Genomic DNA, 16,869 nt, shown 5'->3' with positions numbered 1-16,869 from the left:
AAACGACCCATATAGAGACTTAATCCAGCAATTAATTGGCCCATATTCAAATTCAACTATTGATTACGTCTGTGGATGTGAATATTTCAGTTCTTTATATAGGTGGTAAAATTTTTGGGTGATGATACCGAGGTCTGGAGTTCGAACCCCGCTGCACCAATGAGTTACTGAACTCGTTTAAAAACAGGCTTGCCAATAAAAAAATACATATATATTTTATATTTCAGTTCTGGTTTTGATATTTGGTTGAGGCGGCTATGTCAGTCTCCAAAATCTGCGCAGGCTGCAGGCACAATTCGACATAGGCTGCCCAGACAAACATAAACAATCGAGTTGGGCTTTCTTGAATCCAGCCACCTCAAATAAGCAATGGTTTGCATTAATAGTGGCTTTGTTACCCTCTGAACTTTTTCAACAACCTCCTTGTTCTATAGAGAAACAGGGCCAACATGCCAAATTTGATCTCCTTTGGCTTTCTGTAACTCTTTGATGTATATAGGTTGTGAATCATAGAAACAATTGATCACGTACTACACCATATGCAGTTACTTCAGCCTTAACCATTTCATCATTTCGTTCTAAATAAGCAGTTCTTTAGGTGGTTCATTGACTTCATTCTTGTACGTACGTGAACAAAAGGTTCCGACACTAAGGTAATGTTCTCAACCGCCTTAAAATGAATTATATTATGGGAGCGAAAAGGACATGAACAATCAGTCTCCAATAGATTTTTATAGATATACACAAAAAATTAGTAAGTGCAACTATCAGTCGTGTACACTGATAATTAATCACAACTTTGATAATTGGTCGGAAACAAGCTAAACAGTGGGACAAAAGATTACACATGCGAATTAGATTCTCTAGCAAATTGAGATGTCGTTCATTGGATTCCAGAAGAACTACTTGTTTAGGATTGGGGAATTGCAGTTATTCTGCTTCATAAACAAGTTGCTTAATGTGCATGGTCACCACCAGTACATGGAAGTGTCAAAACTCAAAACTTAGTGCAAATGGCTCTGTACAAGATGGAAAGTGAGGATATGGAGGACTGATTAGAGGTGCAGTAGGAGAAGTATTAATATAATGTACAATAAGGGACTTTAATGACGGCTAAAAGCTGTCATGGAAACCATATTATGACAGCTTCAGCTTTTGAATAAGAAAAAAAGTGTCATTGTTAAGGGTGTCATAAAAAGTCTGTAAAAACCGACTGAACCGTCATAAAAGATAAGAAAAGTTTCTGATTTTTCAGAAAAATAATAATATATAATATCCAAATGACATGAATTGCATAAAATTTTAATACTTCTGAACTGATCAATAATAAAAAGATCTCAAAAATCTAATTACATTTGTGCCATATATCCTAATAAAAAGTACATAACTAATGCATCTAACAAATAGAGCTTTCCATGGTCTGACCTCCCATAATCGATCCATTTCAAACGCTATCCAACATCAACCTAAGCTACAAGAAACATAATAAGGCATCTGAAGAAAACTCGACTCAAGTCAACATAAAGACTGGTCAAGCAAGGACACATCAGAATTCTAAAACAAACTCTGTAACATAATGGCAACTCATTTCAGTCTGTAACTGATTGTAACAGTTTTGCAGTTTTGTATAAATAGGAAACACATTGTAATCAACCAGTAAATGAAATAATCATTTTCTCATTTGAGTATTCATCTTATTTAAACAAAGTGACAGGATTTTTTGTGAGTAACGGCAAATCCAATTGGCCGCTTGAATAAAAATGAGAACACAAACCAATTAATGGTAAGTACAAGTATTGTTTGTTTTTGAGAATATGAGAATATAGCCAGGATCTTGTTTTTGAAAAAGAAAAACATCCATTCAAAGAGTATATATATAAAATATCTGTTTACAGCTAACAAACACTCACCTAGGAATCAGCACGCCTACACAATGCATTCAGCATAAGAATAGTGCCAAAACCGCCCGCAACAATAATTTTATCAATTCCACATCAACGTCAACAAATTGAAGCATTAGAACTGAAGGATTCCACATGCAAATTCAAGCATTAGAACTGAAGGAGCCGCATGCATCCTCATAATATGATGATATTCAAAATGATGAACCTGTCTTGCTCAAAGACCGGCCGTACCACCCGCAAGCCTTTCACACCTTCAACATTGATGAAAACATTGTAATGAAACAAACAATAAAAAAGCATCCAACACAATTTTTTCAGTGAATCTAGTTAAACACATTAAACTAATACATTTATCACGCACCAGTTCAAGAGTCTATCCTCCACTTTCCCACACATCACTCAGAAACTATGACATAAAAATGCTGAATTTGCTCCAAATTCCTTACACCCATGGATACAAGCTGTGACCTGATATCAGGAATACAAATCCCTTAAAACAACGTACACTCGACTTTGACATTCTGCATACCAAGTAAGGAAACTCAAAATATACTTCTAGAGAATAATTCATACCACCATGCTAAGATTTTTCAGTTGTAAGCAAAACCATATACATGCAATATATTAATTAGCACGCTCTATATTCACACTTACTTGGTATTCCCTCGATATTTCAGGATAAAACTGATGGTGTTAGGACTTTGTAGGTAAGAACCTAGAAACTGATCTCAACGTTGGAAGGGCATCCAGAGTGACGTAAGGCTAGCCACATGTTCTTTTATCTCTGAAAACACTGAATTGAATTAATCCATTCTAAACAAAATTGCGGTTGACTATGTAAATAAGTTTTTTACTGCTTACGGCCAAGGAAAGGCGTTTGACGCTAAAGTCTCCCACCCCAAATTATATAAAGGCATCTTTATCAACAACACAAGAAACCAAATGATAAACACATACAACAATGGAGTATAGAAATTCATATTCCTTCAAAAACAAGTAAGCATTCACCTAAAGTAGCAAACTGCAATCCTGCCCAAAAAGGATCAAGCACATAAATCCATTACACAAAAGTGGAGTAGAACATCAAGCTGTAGGTACATGGATATACACAAACAGACGAGAAAGAACCAAATTTATTACTTAATGTAGTTAAGTACATGGAACTTTATCACATTAGACTTTTACCAGGAATATTTTGTGTATAAACCTTAAGAACAACAAAGGTACCTCACTATTTTAGGAATGGAGTTTAGACTTTAGAACAAATCCAACAAAATGAATATAAATATATTAAGAACTAAAGATTCAAAAGTAGCTTTATAACTAATTGATTCAGGTGCACATATATATATTGCCACATCATTTTATGGCACCGGACATTGTGCAACTACACAAGCGCCTTTGCAAAAAATAAGAAAGAGTGATCAGATAATTCATATCTCGAAGGCATATAATTGGATCAAACAAATAAATTGAAAACTTAACGACACAGAAATTGTACATCTCCATTTCAAACCAAGATGCTCAAGGCTGTCAGCCACGAGTTTTAAGCAGTTATAACTTCTAAAACTACACTATGAAGGATAAATGCTAACAAACTACACTTTGCAGTGTGCTTAGTCATGAAAAAGATTAAAAGAATCATCCAAAACTATAATGAATCCATGCATGTTTAATTCAGTTACACATCAAAAAAAAAAGAAACTTCATCAATCAAATTGATAAATGAGCTTACGAAAATCCAGAGTCACACAATAAACAACAAATGTTCACGTCAACAATTCCAACTTATTGTTAGTATGGAAGAAGATGTTGGTACAATATGCTTATCAAGTTCAAGAAACAGGAGATAGTCTTCAATGAACTGAGTTGCGAATCTCATTTTATATTAACATAAGTCATCTTCTTAGATAACTACGGATAATACCTGCCATAGCCTGTTCAATAACAGAATGGGGAAGAACATAATTGGCATAATAATCAACAAGAAAAGATCTACCTTTAAAGGTACTTGTGATCAAATCATAGACGCGAGTCACAAGGCATATGATACAACAAAGGCCAGAAACCCAGCACGGATAAAAAGGTGAAAGTGCACCAAATCAACAAACACCAACAAGCTTTACTTGCAATTGGTTGACCAGAGAATTGCAGTAATTTCATCTTTGAAGAGCCTGAAGCTTTAAATCATCAAAATCCCACCCTTGTTTCAAAATGGTTAAGCGCTTGAGCATTCAAGGAGATAGTCTGAACCATTCAGTGATTATACACAGATGAGTATCTACAATTTCTCAGTGACAGTACAATGCACGAAATGTAAATCCAAAACACAAAAAAATCTCACGCCAATTAGCAGGAGACGAAATGAAAAGGAAATAGTGTTAGAGAAATTAAGACATGGATGCTACTCCAAAGCCTTCCACATTTTCCGTTTGAATCTGTCCAAACCCGAACAAAAACTTAGTAATGATAACCAACTAAAACCAGAATTTGAGAGAAAAAGATGCACCTTTTTCTCCAAGGCTAGATGAGAGGCAAAACAGATTAACCACTCCAATATAAACATTGGTTTCTAGGAAAGAAAAACGAACGCACATTCATTAGGCCCCCTGCAACCAGGCCGGGCCTATGGTGGTGCTGTCTAACCTGCATTATAAACATTGGTTGTCAAAGTTTTCATTAGTTCTGAATCCAAGTTCTCCAAAAATTATAGGGTGGACTGAACAACTAAATTTTCTGACAATACCAACATTTATTTTCAAAAATATACCAACTCTATATGTGTATCTTGTCCTATGAAGACTGAAGAGCTACAAAATGTCAAAAGTAACTCCTATAGTAAGAGCTCGAAAGTCACGCGAGATGAATGTGTCATTAAATTTCATTACACAAAATGCAAGCTCCAAATAAAGAACGACAAATTGATGATAAAAAATGTAACCACGAATCTCTATCATGGCGTATGAAGATCCAAATCACAAGTATCTAAACAATAAAGAAAATGCGCAAATTGAAAGAGAAACCTCTCTAAAGAAGTGAATATTTATGAATGAACAACAAACTTTAGAGCATTATACAACGGTTAAGAGTTCAAAAGATAATATTTGGGATTGTTTGTCACCTGTTTTTGAATAGATGGGGCGCAGGCTCCAGCGAAATGAACTCTTCACAGAAGAACTAATTCAGGTTCTGTATGAATAAGTATTGCCTTCAATGAATAAGTTGGGAATATGGGTTAAGATGCTCCAGTCCTCCTCTCTGCTATGTTCTCTCTTAATAATAGGGAACCCGTAGATTATCAATTTGCGAAGCATGGTGAGGGGTTTCAACTCCTCTGGTTTGAAATCAAGGAATTTGTAATTCAAAAAAGTCAATTCTTGAAGTGACGTGAGTTGGTTTAATCCTTGGGGGAGAGAGGAATGTGGAAAATCAAAGATTTGAAGATTCTTGAGGTTGTTGTTATTTTGGGTGAGTGAGATTAACGATTTTGAAAGAACACCTACATCGTACCTTAATTCCAGAGTTTCAAGCAGAGGAGGAAAAAGGTAGTGCGGTTCCACCTTCAATTTTGGGCAATTACAAATCTCTAGGAAATGGAGACGGGGCATGATAATGATAGTAGTATTATCACTTGTTGTTGGGACATCATGCTCCTCCTCCTCCTCCCACTCTGGCAATGTCCACAAGTGAAGCTTTTTCAATTTTGGAAACAACACTATTGATGACGACGAAGATGTTGAATCTCCATTTCCAACTCTCAAAAGATCCGCACCCAAATGTTTCACTGAAATTAGATTTGCTAGACTGAGCTCTTCAAGAAATTGTAATTTGCCTAGAGCTGGCAACACCTTCAAATTTGGGCACCGAAAAAGTTGCAAGTATGTAATATTGGACAATACAGATTCTTTGACTGACAACATCCAAGTAGGAGGGAGCGTGGAGCCAACATAGTTCCAGATTTCCAATCGTTCCAAGCTTTCTTTATGTGGTTCTAGATTTTCAAGAACACCTTCCATCCTTCGTATCTCCTCTTCGCTGCTACTGGCGTGTTCATTTCCTCGAAAGTAGTCTGCTTCATCTCCAAAATTCAACTCCAAGTCCCGGATGTTTTTCTTTTTCTGCAATTCTGCCTGCTTGGCCTCATTCACACTTTTTACATGCCTTAACCCTCTAATAGATAGCCCTCCTTTTAGAAAATTGAGATTTCCTAGTTCCCCAATCACAGACCCTTTGCTTCCATCACTCACAACAAACTTACTTAATGTTCGAAGGTGCCTCAATCTCTCAATGCCTCCTCGCGGATAATACTTTAGTCTCCGAGTGCCTTCAACTTCCAGATGTCTTAGGTTAGAAAGTTTCCCAATTCCTTCTGGTAGACTGCAAAGATTTTCGCAACCGTTAAGCTTCAGTGTTTGCAAATTAACTAGACTTTTCATTGTTTCAGGCAACTCCTTCAGTCTTGCATTCGACAAATCAAGGTACCGAAGATGTAATAATTTATTCACTTCACTTGGAAGTACTTCAAAGGCTGAATCAATATATAATCCCCTCACTTCACTTGGAAGTACTTCATTGGCTGAATCACTATATAATTTACGACTCAAGTCCAAGGTCCTAAGACACGTCAATAATGCAAGAGGTACCGACTTGAACGATTTGGCTACCAGCGTGCGCAACTTCTTCGCCTCATAGATAGAAGGATTCTTTATATCATCAACAATCAAATGACGAACCTTGCAACGGCTAATTTTATCATTATTCACCAAAACAGAGAAATCAGCTTTTGTGAGAAACTCAGCAAAGTCATGTACGAGATCATGCATCTTGCATTCAACAATGTTTCCATCTTTATCTTTCTCAAAATCTTGGAAGAATGAACGCATCGCCAAAGCATCAAAATACTCGACACCAACTCTCTCTAGCTCTCTTGCTCCATCAGAGCCGAGATAACCTTGAGCCATCCATAACTTCACCAAATCGTCCTTCTTTATATTATGGTCTTTCGGGAAAATCGCACAATACATAAAACATCGTTTCAAAACAGACGGCAAAGCGTGATAGCTCAACAAAAGAGCAGGTAAGAAACTCTTTTCTTGTGTTTCCCAAATGTCACTTTCTAATACATCCGTCCAATCTTGTTTCGCTCGTTTGAATCGCATTAGACTTGCTAATGTCTTGACAGCTAGGGGAACACCTTTGCATTTCTTTGCGATTTCTTGTCCAATTCCATTTAATCTTTCGCACTCTTCTTCCGATCTTCCGCAAAAAGCTATTTGTCTGAATATGTGCCAACAATCATCGTCACACAACTGCGCAAGCCTGTGTATATAAATTGAACCAATCATTGTCGCAACTGCCTCGTTACGTGTGGTGACAATGATTTTGCTTCCTCGCTCACCACCATCCAGAGATAACTTCAATGGCTCCCAACAACCGGAATCTTCAGTCCAAACATCATCTAGCACGAGCAAAAACCGCTTTCCCTTTATTGAGTTGCACAAAAGTTTGTGCAGAGTTTCACTCCCAACCTCACTTTGTGGATTTTTCCCAGTAGCTTGCTCAATGATTTCTCTTGCAACCCTTACAAGATCAAAAGGTTCGGAAACACAAACCCATATTTTCAGCTCATAGGTGGTCACTTCGTTAAACACTAGCTGCGCAAGAGTTGTCTTACCAAAACCGCCAGTTCCAACTATTGACAAGATAGGTATAGGAATCCGAGTTTCTTGTTGGCTAGTCTCGCACAACAGCATGCTAAGTATCTTTTGTTTGTCGAAATCCCGACCATATATATTCAATACATCCACACCAGAGTTAGTAAGTTGTCGAGGTTCCTCGCGACTATGACTCTGAACTAGGCTTAGTTGATCCTTGTTGAGAGCAATCACATCTAGTCCTTCTCTTATGCCTTTAATCCTACGAGCAATGTCATGGCGTACACCAACATGCTTAAAGCAAGCACACATAGATAACAAGTAGGAACAGATCCTATTGGTAACATGAGAACCATTAGCAGAAATGAGAATTCGTGTGTTCCATTCATCCAATACATCATCTGCATCATACATCACATCTTTGAGCTCTCCCAACCAAATCTTTACTGCATTATCATGTCTTTCCTTCTTTTCCGCATCTTCAAGCACCGCTTCAACCGAACGGAGCTTAGTCTCAAGGTTTTTTAATTCTTTACGAACCCCTACCACCGACTGCACCTCTTGTACAACTTCTATTCGGATGATTAAGGCCAACTGGTCCACGACAGCAGAAAGTATCGCTTGAGTCATGTTTTTTATGAAATGAGATACAAGAAGCTTAGAAGCTTAGGCTGCTCTTGTAGATTTTGAAGTGTGAAAACTAATGGGAAGGAAAAGCAAACCAAGTCAAGTCCACAGCATTATCCGAGACTGGACTCGAGTATGCAATGTGAACCAATCCAAAGCAAATCGTTGAAATTATGTTGCAATATGCATGTGGAACAGAGGAAGTGGGGACTTGGGATACCACAAAAGACCAATGGGATACCACAAAAGTCAAGAGCCAATGGCAACTTGTGGAACGGATATATTGGGGGACCAATGGAACCTGGTGTAAAATAGAGCCATTGGGCCGCCTTACTACAAGCGCAACTGAGCACATACAACGGTACAAGTAAGTAAGTAACCCGTTGGTTTCTCGTCATTGTGACTTTGTGAGACTTAAGTTATTTTTTTTTTTCGATACTCAACGAGTTTTTTAAGAATTCAACTGATGGTGTTGCCATTCAGCATCAGCTCCTCCGTATAGCAAATTCTCTACCCAAAAGTTCCTCCGCCATTTTAAAGCTTTTCGTTTCCTACATTGAAAAAGCGGTTCCTCCCAAATTATTATAAATGCATACTTATATTGAGATGGCCACCAGACCTACTTTTCCTCATTTAGCAAAACCCATCTTTTAGGGGGTAATTGGTAATATACTGATATGACAGTTATTATCTACATTGGCCCTTTTTTTTTTCTGAATTAACTACATTGGATAGAGCATCATGGGAATATATATAATACAGCTAAGGGGGAGGGGCCTTTACATAATCAATCAACATATTATCCATATAACTGAGAATTTAATGAAATTAGCACAACGGTATTTTCCAATCCGATCTCTGCTGTCAAATATTGGAAATCAAAACTTAAGTCAAAACACATTAACAATGCAACAAAGTGAAACACAAGTGCAACATTACGATCCCATCACCACCATCCAGCTCCTTCAAAGGTCTTGCACACTCAAACCTGCAAAATAGGAAAAATCAGAAACACCACTCAGAAATAAACAACAATGACAAACCAGAATTAGACACATTAAACATCCTCAAAAATTTACTCTAATTTTGCAGTTTGTACAGTGTGCGTAGAGGATTTCATGGCATAAGGAAAGGTTCATGGCAGAAACAGAAGTGCTACACTACTGCCATTGAAATAACACAATTTGGATGCTATAATAATAAAACTTCAGCCAATCAAAACATGTTGCACCATCAGAATACACTCGTGACCAGCTTGGTTACACCAAAACTGGAGCATGGTTCACAAGTCAATAGATGCATAACTTGTTCAGTAAGGGCTACTGGTTTACAGGCCATTAGATGCTTCGAAATTCAAAGGAGGGCACACGTGTGCCACATAATTATGAGAGAAATAGAGTAAGGAGAGACAAGAAACGATGCACACCGTGTTTGTTGGAGGTTAACAACTAAAGCAACTTTGTTTGCAAATGTGGGAAGGTGTCTACAATTTAAACCTCCTACAAACATGGAGATGACCAGCTTTATCTCCATCTTCTTACTTTTGTACTCTCTCTCCAATTTCATGTCACTTTCCCAGATTTTTGGCTCTGGGATCCAAGCACTGTCCAAGCTTATATCTAATCGTAACCAAAATTTTCACTGACTTTACTGGAATCTCAATTCACCCTAAAAATTGGAAAGTTGAGCAAAAATAGGGGATGGATCCTGGACTTGGTTTAATGATTCCACCACCAAAAACCGTACTAAAAAGGATGCAAGTTAAGTAAAATCTTAGCTACCATTTCAAAATTGCTAATCCTTATCCCAGGATTTTGGTGGTTGTGACCACCTAAAATTTTACAAAACAAGTACAGCCTTTGTCACAAATAACCCAGCCAAAGATTATGATGCAACTGAAAGAGTAAGTTGGGGCTCTGTTTTTAATTGTTTCAATTTTCATGAATATTATAAAGTTCAGTCTTGCATAACTCCAGTCTTGATACAATTGTTAATGTGAATATCTTAGAACACGTAAAAAACATAGTTCTGACTTCTTAATCACTGTGAATACTCTAAGATAACAGTTCTAGATAGAATTGGAATTGGCCTGAAGGTAAACAAATAAAGTTTAGGGTAATGGTACTTGCTCAAGTACTAATCTCCAATTCGTTTAGGACCCTTTCTTGGGGTATTACGTGGACCCTTGACTAAAAAAAATTGCATACAAATACATGCACCTGGTACATGCCTTTAGCAGTGTGTTTAATATTTTTGCATTACTTACAGAGCTAGGACATCAGAGGAACGGAGTATCTGTTTCCACAGAATAACATTTTTTCTCAACACCCATAATGCTACCGTTAGTGGTTGGAGTTAACACATTCTTGATCTCATTGAAATTTGAGCTTATGTAAAGTCCAGCCGCTAAAAAACACTCTTTAAGAAGTGTGGACAACAAATTGCTTAACAGTTAACACATGGTTTACAGTTTTATGCCTCATTTCAGATAACTCACTTAAACTTTTTAGCTGTTCTTTACAATAAAGATGGTTATCCGTTTATGTGCAAATTTTGCATCCCATATGGGGCTTAAAACATGTCATTGAAAGTACAACAGCTAACTAGGGTTTTCCGTACAAACAGATCAAGTACATGCATCGGTACATTCAGGAAAGCAATACATAAGAGTCAAAGCCATACCTGGTGGGAGAGACTGCTTCAGCTTATCAGCCTTCTCGGAATCAAACACACAAAGTGTGTACAGATACTTGGAGCAACGAACCTTAAACTTGACGACATCCTTGCTCTTCTTTATCTTAACAGAACGAGCATCTTTCCTTCTTGCAATGAGAAGGAAATCCTTAATCTCGTGAATTTGCTTCGGCTATCACAATAATAACAGAAATTAAAATTAAAATAACTCAAACCACCAAAGTTTCACCAAAAAAAAAAAAAAAAAACTCCCAGAATGTTTTTTTAGCTCAGTCTAATGTCAGTGGTCACATGCAAAATATACATTGTTTTTTATCTCGAATCCCCATATACAACTTCAATGCCTTTAGTATTATAACTCTTTCAGCATAACAACACACCAAACACTTATACAATCACATATCAAATATTAACAAATAACATTGAAGGTAACCCAAAGCACAACAGTTTCACACAATTAAACATTCCTTAAATTCAATTTATAGTCCATAGTTCATTGTGATTGTTTACACATATTGTCACTAGCTCAAATACCAATACTAAAACTGCAACTCATTTAATAACATTTTGCATCTAACAAATTTCTTACATTTCTATAAGATTGTGCTAGAGTTGCTAAAACAAAACATACCCAAACACTCAATACAGTCGCAAAGCCAATACTAATAACTAACAATAAAAAAGAACCCAAATCAATAAAGTTTCACAATAATAAACATCCGCCCTACAACGACTTTTTTGTCAACAGTACATTTAAGTGACTAGCTCGAAATGAAGTGCATTTGATATTATGTACCAAATTATCATCTAACACAACATGATTTGTACCATATGGAAACGTGATATACACTCTACAGTGTAAGAAATGAGCAGGAATGAAACAACGAAGAGAATGAGTAGCTTACCATTTCTCTCGTTGAGGGTTTCACCAAGAGAGAGGGAGCCGAAAACAAAATTCTGCAAAACCCTAGAATACTTACATTAATCTCGTGAGAATTTGTACAAAAAGGAGAAGTGCACCAAATCAACAAACACCAACAAGTTTTACTTGCAATTGATTGACCAGAGAATTGCAGTAATTTCATCTTTGAAGAGCATGAAGCTTTAAACCATCAAAATCCCAGCCTTGTTTCAGAATGGCTAAGCACTTGAGCATTCAAGGAGATGGTCTGAACCATTCAGTGATTATACACAGATGAGTTTCTACAATTTCTCAGTGCCAGTACAATGCACGAAATACAAAACCATCGTCGTCTCGTAAACGTTAAAACCATTATCTAGAATCACTTTACTATCAACTTGAATTGGTACAATGCCACAGAAGAAGAGAAGCAAAATATCACAAATTCCAAGTATGTGTACTAAAGAATGACAAATTGATAGTAAAAAATACAGTCACAAATGAACGAATCGTATGAAGATCCAAATCATAAGTATCTAAATAATAAAGAAAATGCGCCAAACTACTAGAAATTGAACGACAAACTTGAGAGTATTATGATAGCTCCAGTTCAATAATATACATTTCTTACTCAAATAGTATGCAAGTACCTTGCCTTCATCTAGGTCCCATACACCATACACCATACACCATACACCATACACACACACCATATCTATTATGCCAATTTCGCACAGCAGGTTAGACTTCGGAAAACGAAACCAAGCAAATTCTGATGCATCTTCATCTGTGTTTAGATCTGCATTAATCCAAGTTCCAACATCAAATTCTGTAACCAAAATACAAGCTGTGTTCAATTTTACAAAAGTGAAATGAAGTTCAAAGAGAAAGAAATACTTTGCCACAAACAAAACTTACCAAAAGCATTATTGAACTCTCTGCATGAGTTTCTCCACCATAATTCTTTGTTGTACCCCAGTCAAAGACTCTGAGGTCATGATTGCATTTGATACAAGGATCACTGTGGATGGAGCTTCTGCATTCACCTAGAATTCAAATTGCAATTAAACTTTATTGATCGGTAACCAGAGATCTTATTCGAAGTGAACTGACAAGCAAAACTATGTCTCGACTCGATGATAATGAATTGGACAAAAACTGCAATCACATTGAGAAATGGAGAAATGACCAGAAAAGCTTTCACAACACAATCTGTGTCACAAACTGATGTGACTAGAGATACAGAGCATCATCTCATCATGTGAACACAAAGTGTGGCAACTCGCAACATCAAAAGACAACTGTCTAATGAAGTTACCAACTAAAGAACCCAACAGTGCTGGGAGTCATTAGCTACTCTGTGTCATCACCGACGGTGCCCAAGAATAGAAATGTATGGGTGCAAAGAATCATACCCATACACGGCCGTTTAGCCCAATGGCTATCTCAAAGGATAATTTCTTCCCAAGAGCTTCAAGAACCGGACATGTTGGAGAGCTTAGCAACCTATAGATAACAAATTGACAATAAACTATTTGTCGCCAAATGATTGTTTGAAAGAAGATACAACTTCAATTTGATAAAAAAACAAACAACAAATAAAAGTAAAAAAATTCAAATGGTCCTATCGTCAAAGGGAACTCACATTCGTGACAAACCAGTTGATGATTCAAACATGTAGCCATCCTTCAGGGGCCCAAACTCGGCCGCTTTTCCGTTAACTATCAAATAAATAACACCAAAAGAAACGATTATCAAATTAAAGTCCAAACAGATGGTTATTGGTTAATATTATGAAAAAAGGTTGAATCCAAGTAAAGTGAGAAACTACCATCAGTGCATGAAAGCTCTGGATTCATGTCAGCGTTAGCTTTGACGACCCGAACATACAGCAGCTTACCTACCTGACTTGGAAAGTAGATAATATTCAATTCAGAAAAAGGAAAAAACTAAACGGGACAGCAGAAAACAAAAACTGAAAATGCAACTAAAACAAGATTGAAATGAGGTAAACATGGTTTACACTAGATCTTAAAAAGTTCAAAACTTAAGGTAAATATGTTTTCTTCGACATGTAAAAGTTTCTACATGATGTATTCAAAGGTCAATCACATCACCTAAAAAAAGTCACAAACTAACCGCTTAGGACCCAGACCCACCCTACACTCCGAAAACAATAAAAGAAGCACCCTGACATGTTAAAACACGAGAAAACACATACATAACCAAAATAACACCAAAAGGCCCAAAAGAAAAAACATAATGAGCAATTGAGCATCACCAGCCAGACTCCTGCCTCTTAATGATCAACAGATTAATAAAACAGATACTCCTCATCTTCAGGCTCATTGCAGCCCTCATCCTCATCCGCATTGGAGCACTGCAAATCCAGCTTCTCATCGTTATCCTCATCATCGATGTCACCAAAGTCTTTTATTCCATCAATCCTTCTTCCCTTTTTCTTTTCTCAAGATTCTCTAATTATGCCCTGATCATAACCTGATTTTCTGTTACTCTTGTTGACCCACAGTTCCCAATTTCTATCAATTTCCCCTCTTTTTTTCGTTATTTTTTTCTTTTTTTAAGCATTAGGGGGTTTCGGTAGACCCCAACCTATATAAATCAAGAAATTCTTTCGTACACATTTCCACTTGCATCCTCCATGGCTCCATTACAACCTTACTAAGCTCAAAATTTAAGGTTGGTACAAATTGGTTTACTAAGCCATTAGGATAACAACACAATTTAGATAAGGAGTCATCAGCTCGAATTCCTTCTCTGTATGTGTGAATGACAGTCATTAATACCTTGATAGATGCCACTACGTTCAGCCACTTCCAATTGAGGACCTATCTGCCCCTAAGCATGTTTACTGCTCTGAGTGAATCAGAAGCATTTTTAATCTTTTTCATCTGCAACACAAGTCCTTGTCAAAGGCCTTCCTCTATAGCTCTAATCTTTTACTGCTCTGACTCACTTCTCAGAAGAGATCCCTGCAGACTTCACCATATTTTCTGCATATACCACCTTAAGTCATAACCATTACCTTGAACTGCAACAGCACCATCAGTGTTCAAAGTGATCTCATCCCCTTCTGGCTTGTCCCAAGTGCAAAGAGTAAAAGTTTTCAGTTTAAAAGACCATATCAATGCCTAACCTGTTCGGTGACACTCTAAGCCTTGCTTATTGGTGAAAGATGACGACACTCCCATTTTTAGAAAAGCAAAGACCCGACTACAGTAATTAGTCACAAACTCATGATCACAGTACGATGTTCCAGTCCGTATTCAATTCTCTAAAACTAAATCTATATAGGTTTTGATCCTAGACTTTATGTGGTCACGTATAATAAAAAAAATCTATTTAGATGTACATCTACATAATTTCAACTCCTAATAAGATACATCACTCAAACTTTAGCTTTACCTCAAACTTTGGCTTGTTTCTTCTTGATCCTCCTTCAAATGCAAGTACAGGTAGAAATGCCAATGTAGGTCCTTTTATGTCCACAAGAAAGTTCTGCACGCAAATGAAAATAAAAATTGGTACATTACAATTGGTTTTTCATATTATGTCTTGTCGTAAAGTAAAAATGCTTACATCTGCCTTCTGGTCAACCACAATACCAAGAACAGTATCCTCTACACAGGGTACATACTGTAGAACAAAGATGAAATCCATTTACCCACAATGATAACAATAATAACAATAATAATAATAATAATACTTACTCGTTTATTAGAACTTTCAACCCAATACTTATTAGGTTTGGAAAATCTCAACTTGCCAGCTTTCATCACAGAAATAACATCCCCATCCTATTATTAATAATAAATTAAATAAATAAACACAGTAAACATGAAACTGAATGAAAAAATAAAAAATAAATAAATGAAGGCGAACCTGACGAAGGCCTTGGCCTAACTTGATAGTATGGTTAGACATACTTGAAAGATCCAACACCACATCTCCTGGTACCACTGTTTGGTCAATGAAGGCTGATTTCGAGTCCGCCACCATTCTTACGTTGTTCTGAAAAACAAAACTAAAAAAAGAGATACGAGGTTTAAGAGTTTTGTAATAAACTGTGGGTTTAAGTGTTTAACTTAACTGGACTGGACTCTAACCGAGTCGGGTTGTACTAACCATATAAAACCCGAGCCCAAGATTCCTAGTTACACTGTTTAAGCCCATAATTCATATAGCTTGAGGCACTACATTGTTGTAGGTGCTGTGTGAGGAATTAGTTCATAGTACTAGTATACTGAGTGAGCCGGGGAGAGAGAGAGTTGGGTGATGCAGGGGAGAGGGAGAGATGGGTGAAGGAGAAAAAGAAAAAATGAGAGAGAAGTTGAAGACAGATAGAAACCAACCAAGTTGGTTTTTGTCCGCATAGTCCCTCCTTCTCCAAAATCGTTCACTCCGCTCACTCAAATATCCAATATTCTAAAAATCGGTAGGCAGTAGGCAGGCGGTGGGGAACGCCTAGGCGGTTTTATTTATTTAAATTACCTAAGCCGAGAGATGAGAGCAGCAGCAGAAATGGGAGGGAGCGAAGAAGAAAACCACGATCTATTTTAGCCAGCAATTGGACCTTTATGTTAGCCTGTACTATTGGGCGTTAAAACTTAAGTTCTTTTTTATGTTGATCGGATTTTATAAATTTTACATAACAAATCCCAAAACACAGGCCCAACTAATCCGTGCAGCCCCGCCTCAATTTTATTCATACTTGCGACCTCTTGCTGGTTCTATTCACTCTCTCTCTCTCAAAAAAACATGATACCCCTCAACAAAAGAATATTTACACCAACAACCGCTTCAATGTCTACTTCTCCCCTTCTTCAAAACAAGAATCAACAAATGAACAACAACAAGAGTTATTATTAGCCCAAGTCTTGAAATGCCACAACCAAACCAAACACGCATTCAACAACTACGCAAGAGGTCCCACTTCTCCTTCTTCAACACTTTCCCCTTGACCAAAAACAAGACCCGTCCTCAATTTCATATTCTTCAATCCTTCTTTCTCCACAACCCCTTTCTTTGCAACCCTCTCACACTTTCTTTACCTCTCTCTTTCACTTTC

At 37.1% G+C, this 16,869-nt stretch overlaps 3 protein-coding genes across 8 annotated transcripts; all 3 read right to left on the bottom strand.

Moving 5' to 3' along the window:
• Positions 1-1,240: 1,240 nt before the first annotated feature.
• Positions 1,241-8,682, bottom strand: LOC147506844 (disease resistance protein RGA2-like). Of its 2 annotated transcripts, XM_086558870.1 has the most exons (7): positions 5,026-8,682; positions 4,414-4,550; positions 3,904-4,342; positions 2,559-2,688; positions 2,266-2,372; positions 1,911-2,155; positions 1,241-1,471 (listed from the first exon to the last, which is right to left on the bottom strand). In XM_086558870.1, the coding sequence occupies exon 1, from the start codon at positions 8,186-8,188 to the stop codon at positions 5,087-5,089; it is 3,102 nt and encodes a 1,033-aa protein (XP_086414996.1). In that variant the 5' UTR covers positions 8,189-8,682; the 3' UTR covers positions 1,241-1,471; positions 1,911-2,155; positions 2,266-2,372; positions 2,559-2,688; positions 3,904-4,342; positions 4,414-4,550; positions 5,026-5,086. The 2 variants fall into 2 exon arrangements, with proteins under 2 accessions (XP_086414996.1, XP_086414997.1); XM_086558871.1 differs by lacking the exon at positions 1,241-1,471 and having other exon boundaries at positions 1,650-2,155; positions 3,904-4,151.
• A 287-nt stretch (positions 8,683-8,969) lies between these two features.
• LOC147506843 (large ribosomal subunit protein eL38z/eL38y-like) lies at positions 8,970-12,484 on the bottom strand. Its single transcript, XM_086558877.1, has 4 exons — positions 12,431-12,484; positions 11,785-11,836; positions 10,868-11,051; positions 8,970-9,173 (listed from the first exon to the last, which is right to left on the bottom strand). The coding sequence occupies exons 1-4, from the start codon at positions 12,439-12,441 to the stop codon at positions 9,151-9,153; spliced, it is 270 nt and encodes an 89-aa protein (XP_086415003.1). The 5' UTR covers positions 12,442-12,484; the 3' UTR covers positions 8,970-9,150.
• On the bottom strand, positions 12,318-16,390 carry LOC147506842 (uncharacterized). Of its 5 annotated transcripts, none has more exons than XM_086558873.1 (10): positions 16,293-16,390; positions 15,684-15,825; positions 15,512-15,598; positions 15,381-15,437; positions 15,207-15,299; positions 13,612-13,684; positions 13,426-13,501; positions 13,196-13,286; positions 12,699-12,826; positions 12,318-12,579 (listed from the first exon to the last, which is right to left on the bottom strand). In XM_086558873.1, the coding sequence occupies exons 2-9, from the start codon at positions 15,798-15,800 to the stop codon at positions 12,707-12,709; spliced, it is 714 nt and encodes a 237-aa protein (XP_086414999.1). In that variant the 5' UTR covers positions 15,801-15,825; positions 16,293-16,390; the 3' UTR covers positions 12,318-12,579; positions 12,699-12,706. The 5 variants fall into 5 exon arrangements, with proteins under 5 accessions (XP_086414999.1, XP_086415000.1, XP_086415001.1 ...); XM_086558874.1 differs by having other exon boundaries at positions 15,927-16,349; XM_086558875.1 differs by lacking the exon at positions 16,293-16,390 and having other exon boundaries at positions 12,318-12,609; positions 15,684-15,843.
• Positions 16,391-16,869: the final 479 nt, after the last annotated feature.

The sequence above is a fragment of the Coptis chinensis genome, chromosome 4 (assembly GCF_015680905.1).
Source record: "Coptis chinensis isolate HL-2020 chromosome 4, ASM1568090v1, whole genome shotgun sequence".
In the NCBI taxonomy this organism is placed as follows: domain Eukaryota; kingdom Viridiplantae; phylum Streptophyta; class Magnoliopsida; order Ranunculales; family Ranunculaceae; genus Coptis; species Coptis chinensis.
Note: the sequence above shows the minus strand (reverse complement) of the source record. Positions and strands in the feature narration are given on the sequence as shown.

Coding starts and splice junctions, on each gene's coding strand:
- LOC147506843 (XM_086558877.1), bottom strand. Junction 11,052..11,784: donor AACCCTCAACGAGAGAAATG/GTAAGCTACTCA, acceptor TTATTGTGATAG/CCGAAGCAAATTCACGAGAT. Junction 9,174..10,867: donor GAAGCAGTCTCTCCCACCAG/GTATGGCTTTGA, acceptor CCTATTTTGCAG/GTTTGAGTGTGCAAGACCTT.
- LOC147506844 (XM_086558870.1), bottom strand. CDS start 8,188: ATGACTCAAGCGATACTTTCTGCTGTCGTGGACCAGTTGGCCTTAATC.
- LOC147506842 (XM_086558873.1), bottom strand. CDS start 15,800: ATGGTGGCGGACTCGAAATCAGCCTTCATTGACCAAACAGTGGTACCA. Junction 13,685..15,206: donor GAAACAAGCCAAAGTTTGAG/GTAAAGCTAAAG, acceptor TTTCCAAGTCAG/GTAGGTAAGCTGCTGTATGT. Junction 12,827..13,195: donor GGCTAAACGGCCGTGTATGG/GTATGATTCTTT, acceptor TTTGAATTCTAG/GTGAATGCAGAAGCTCCATC.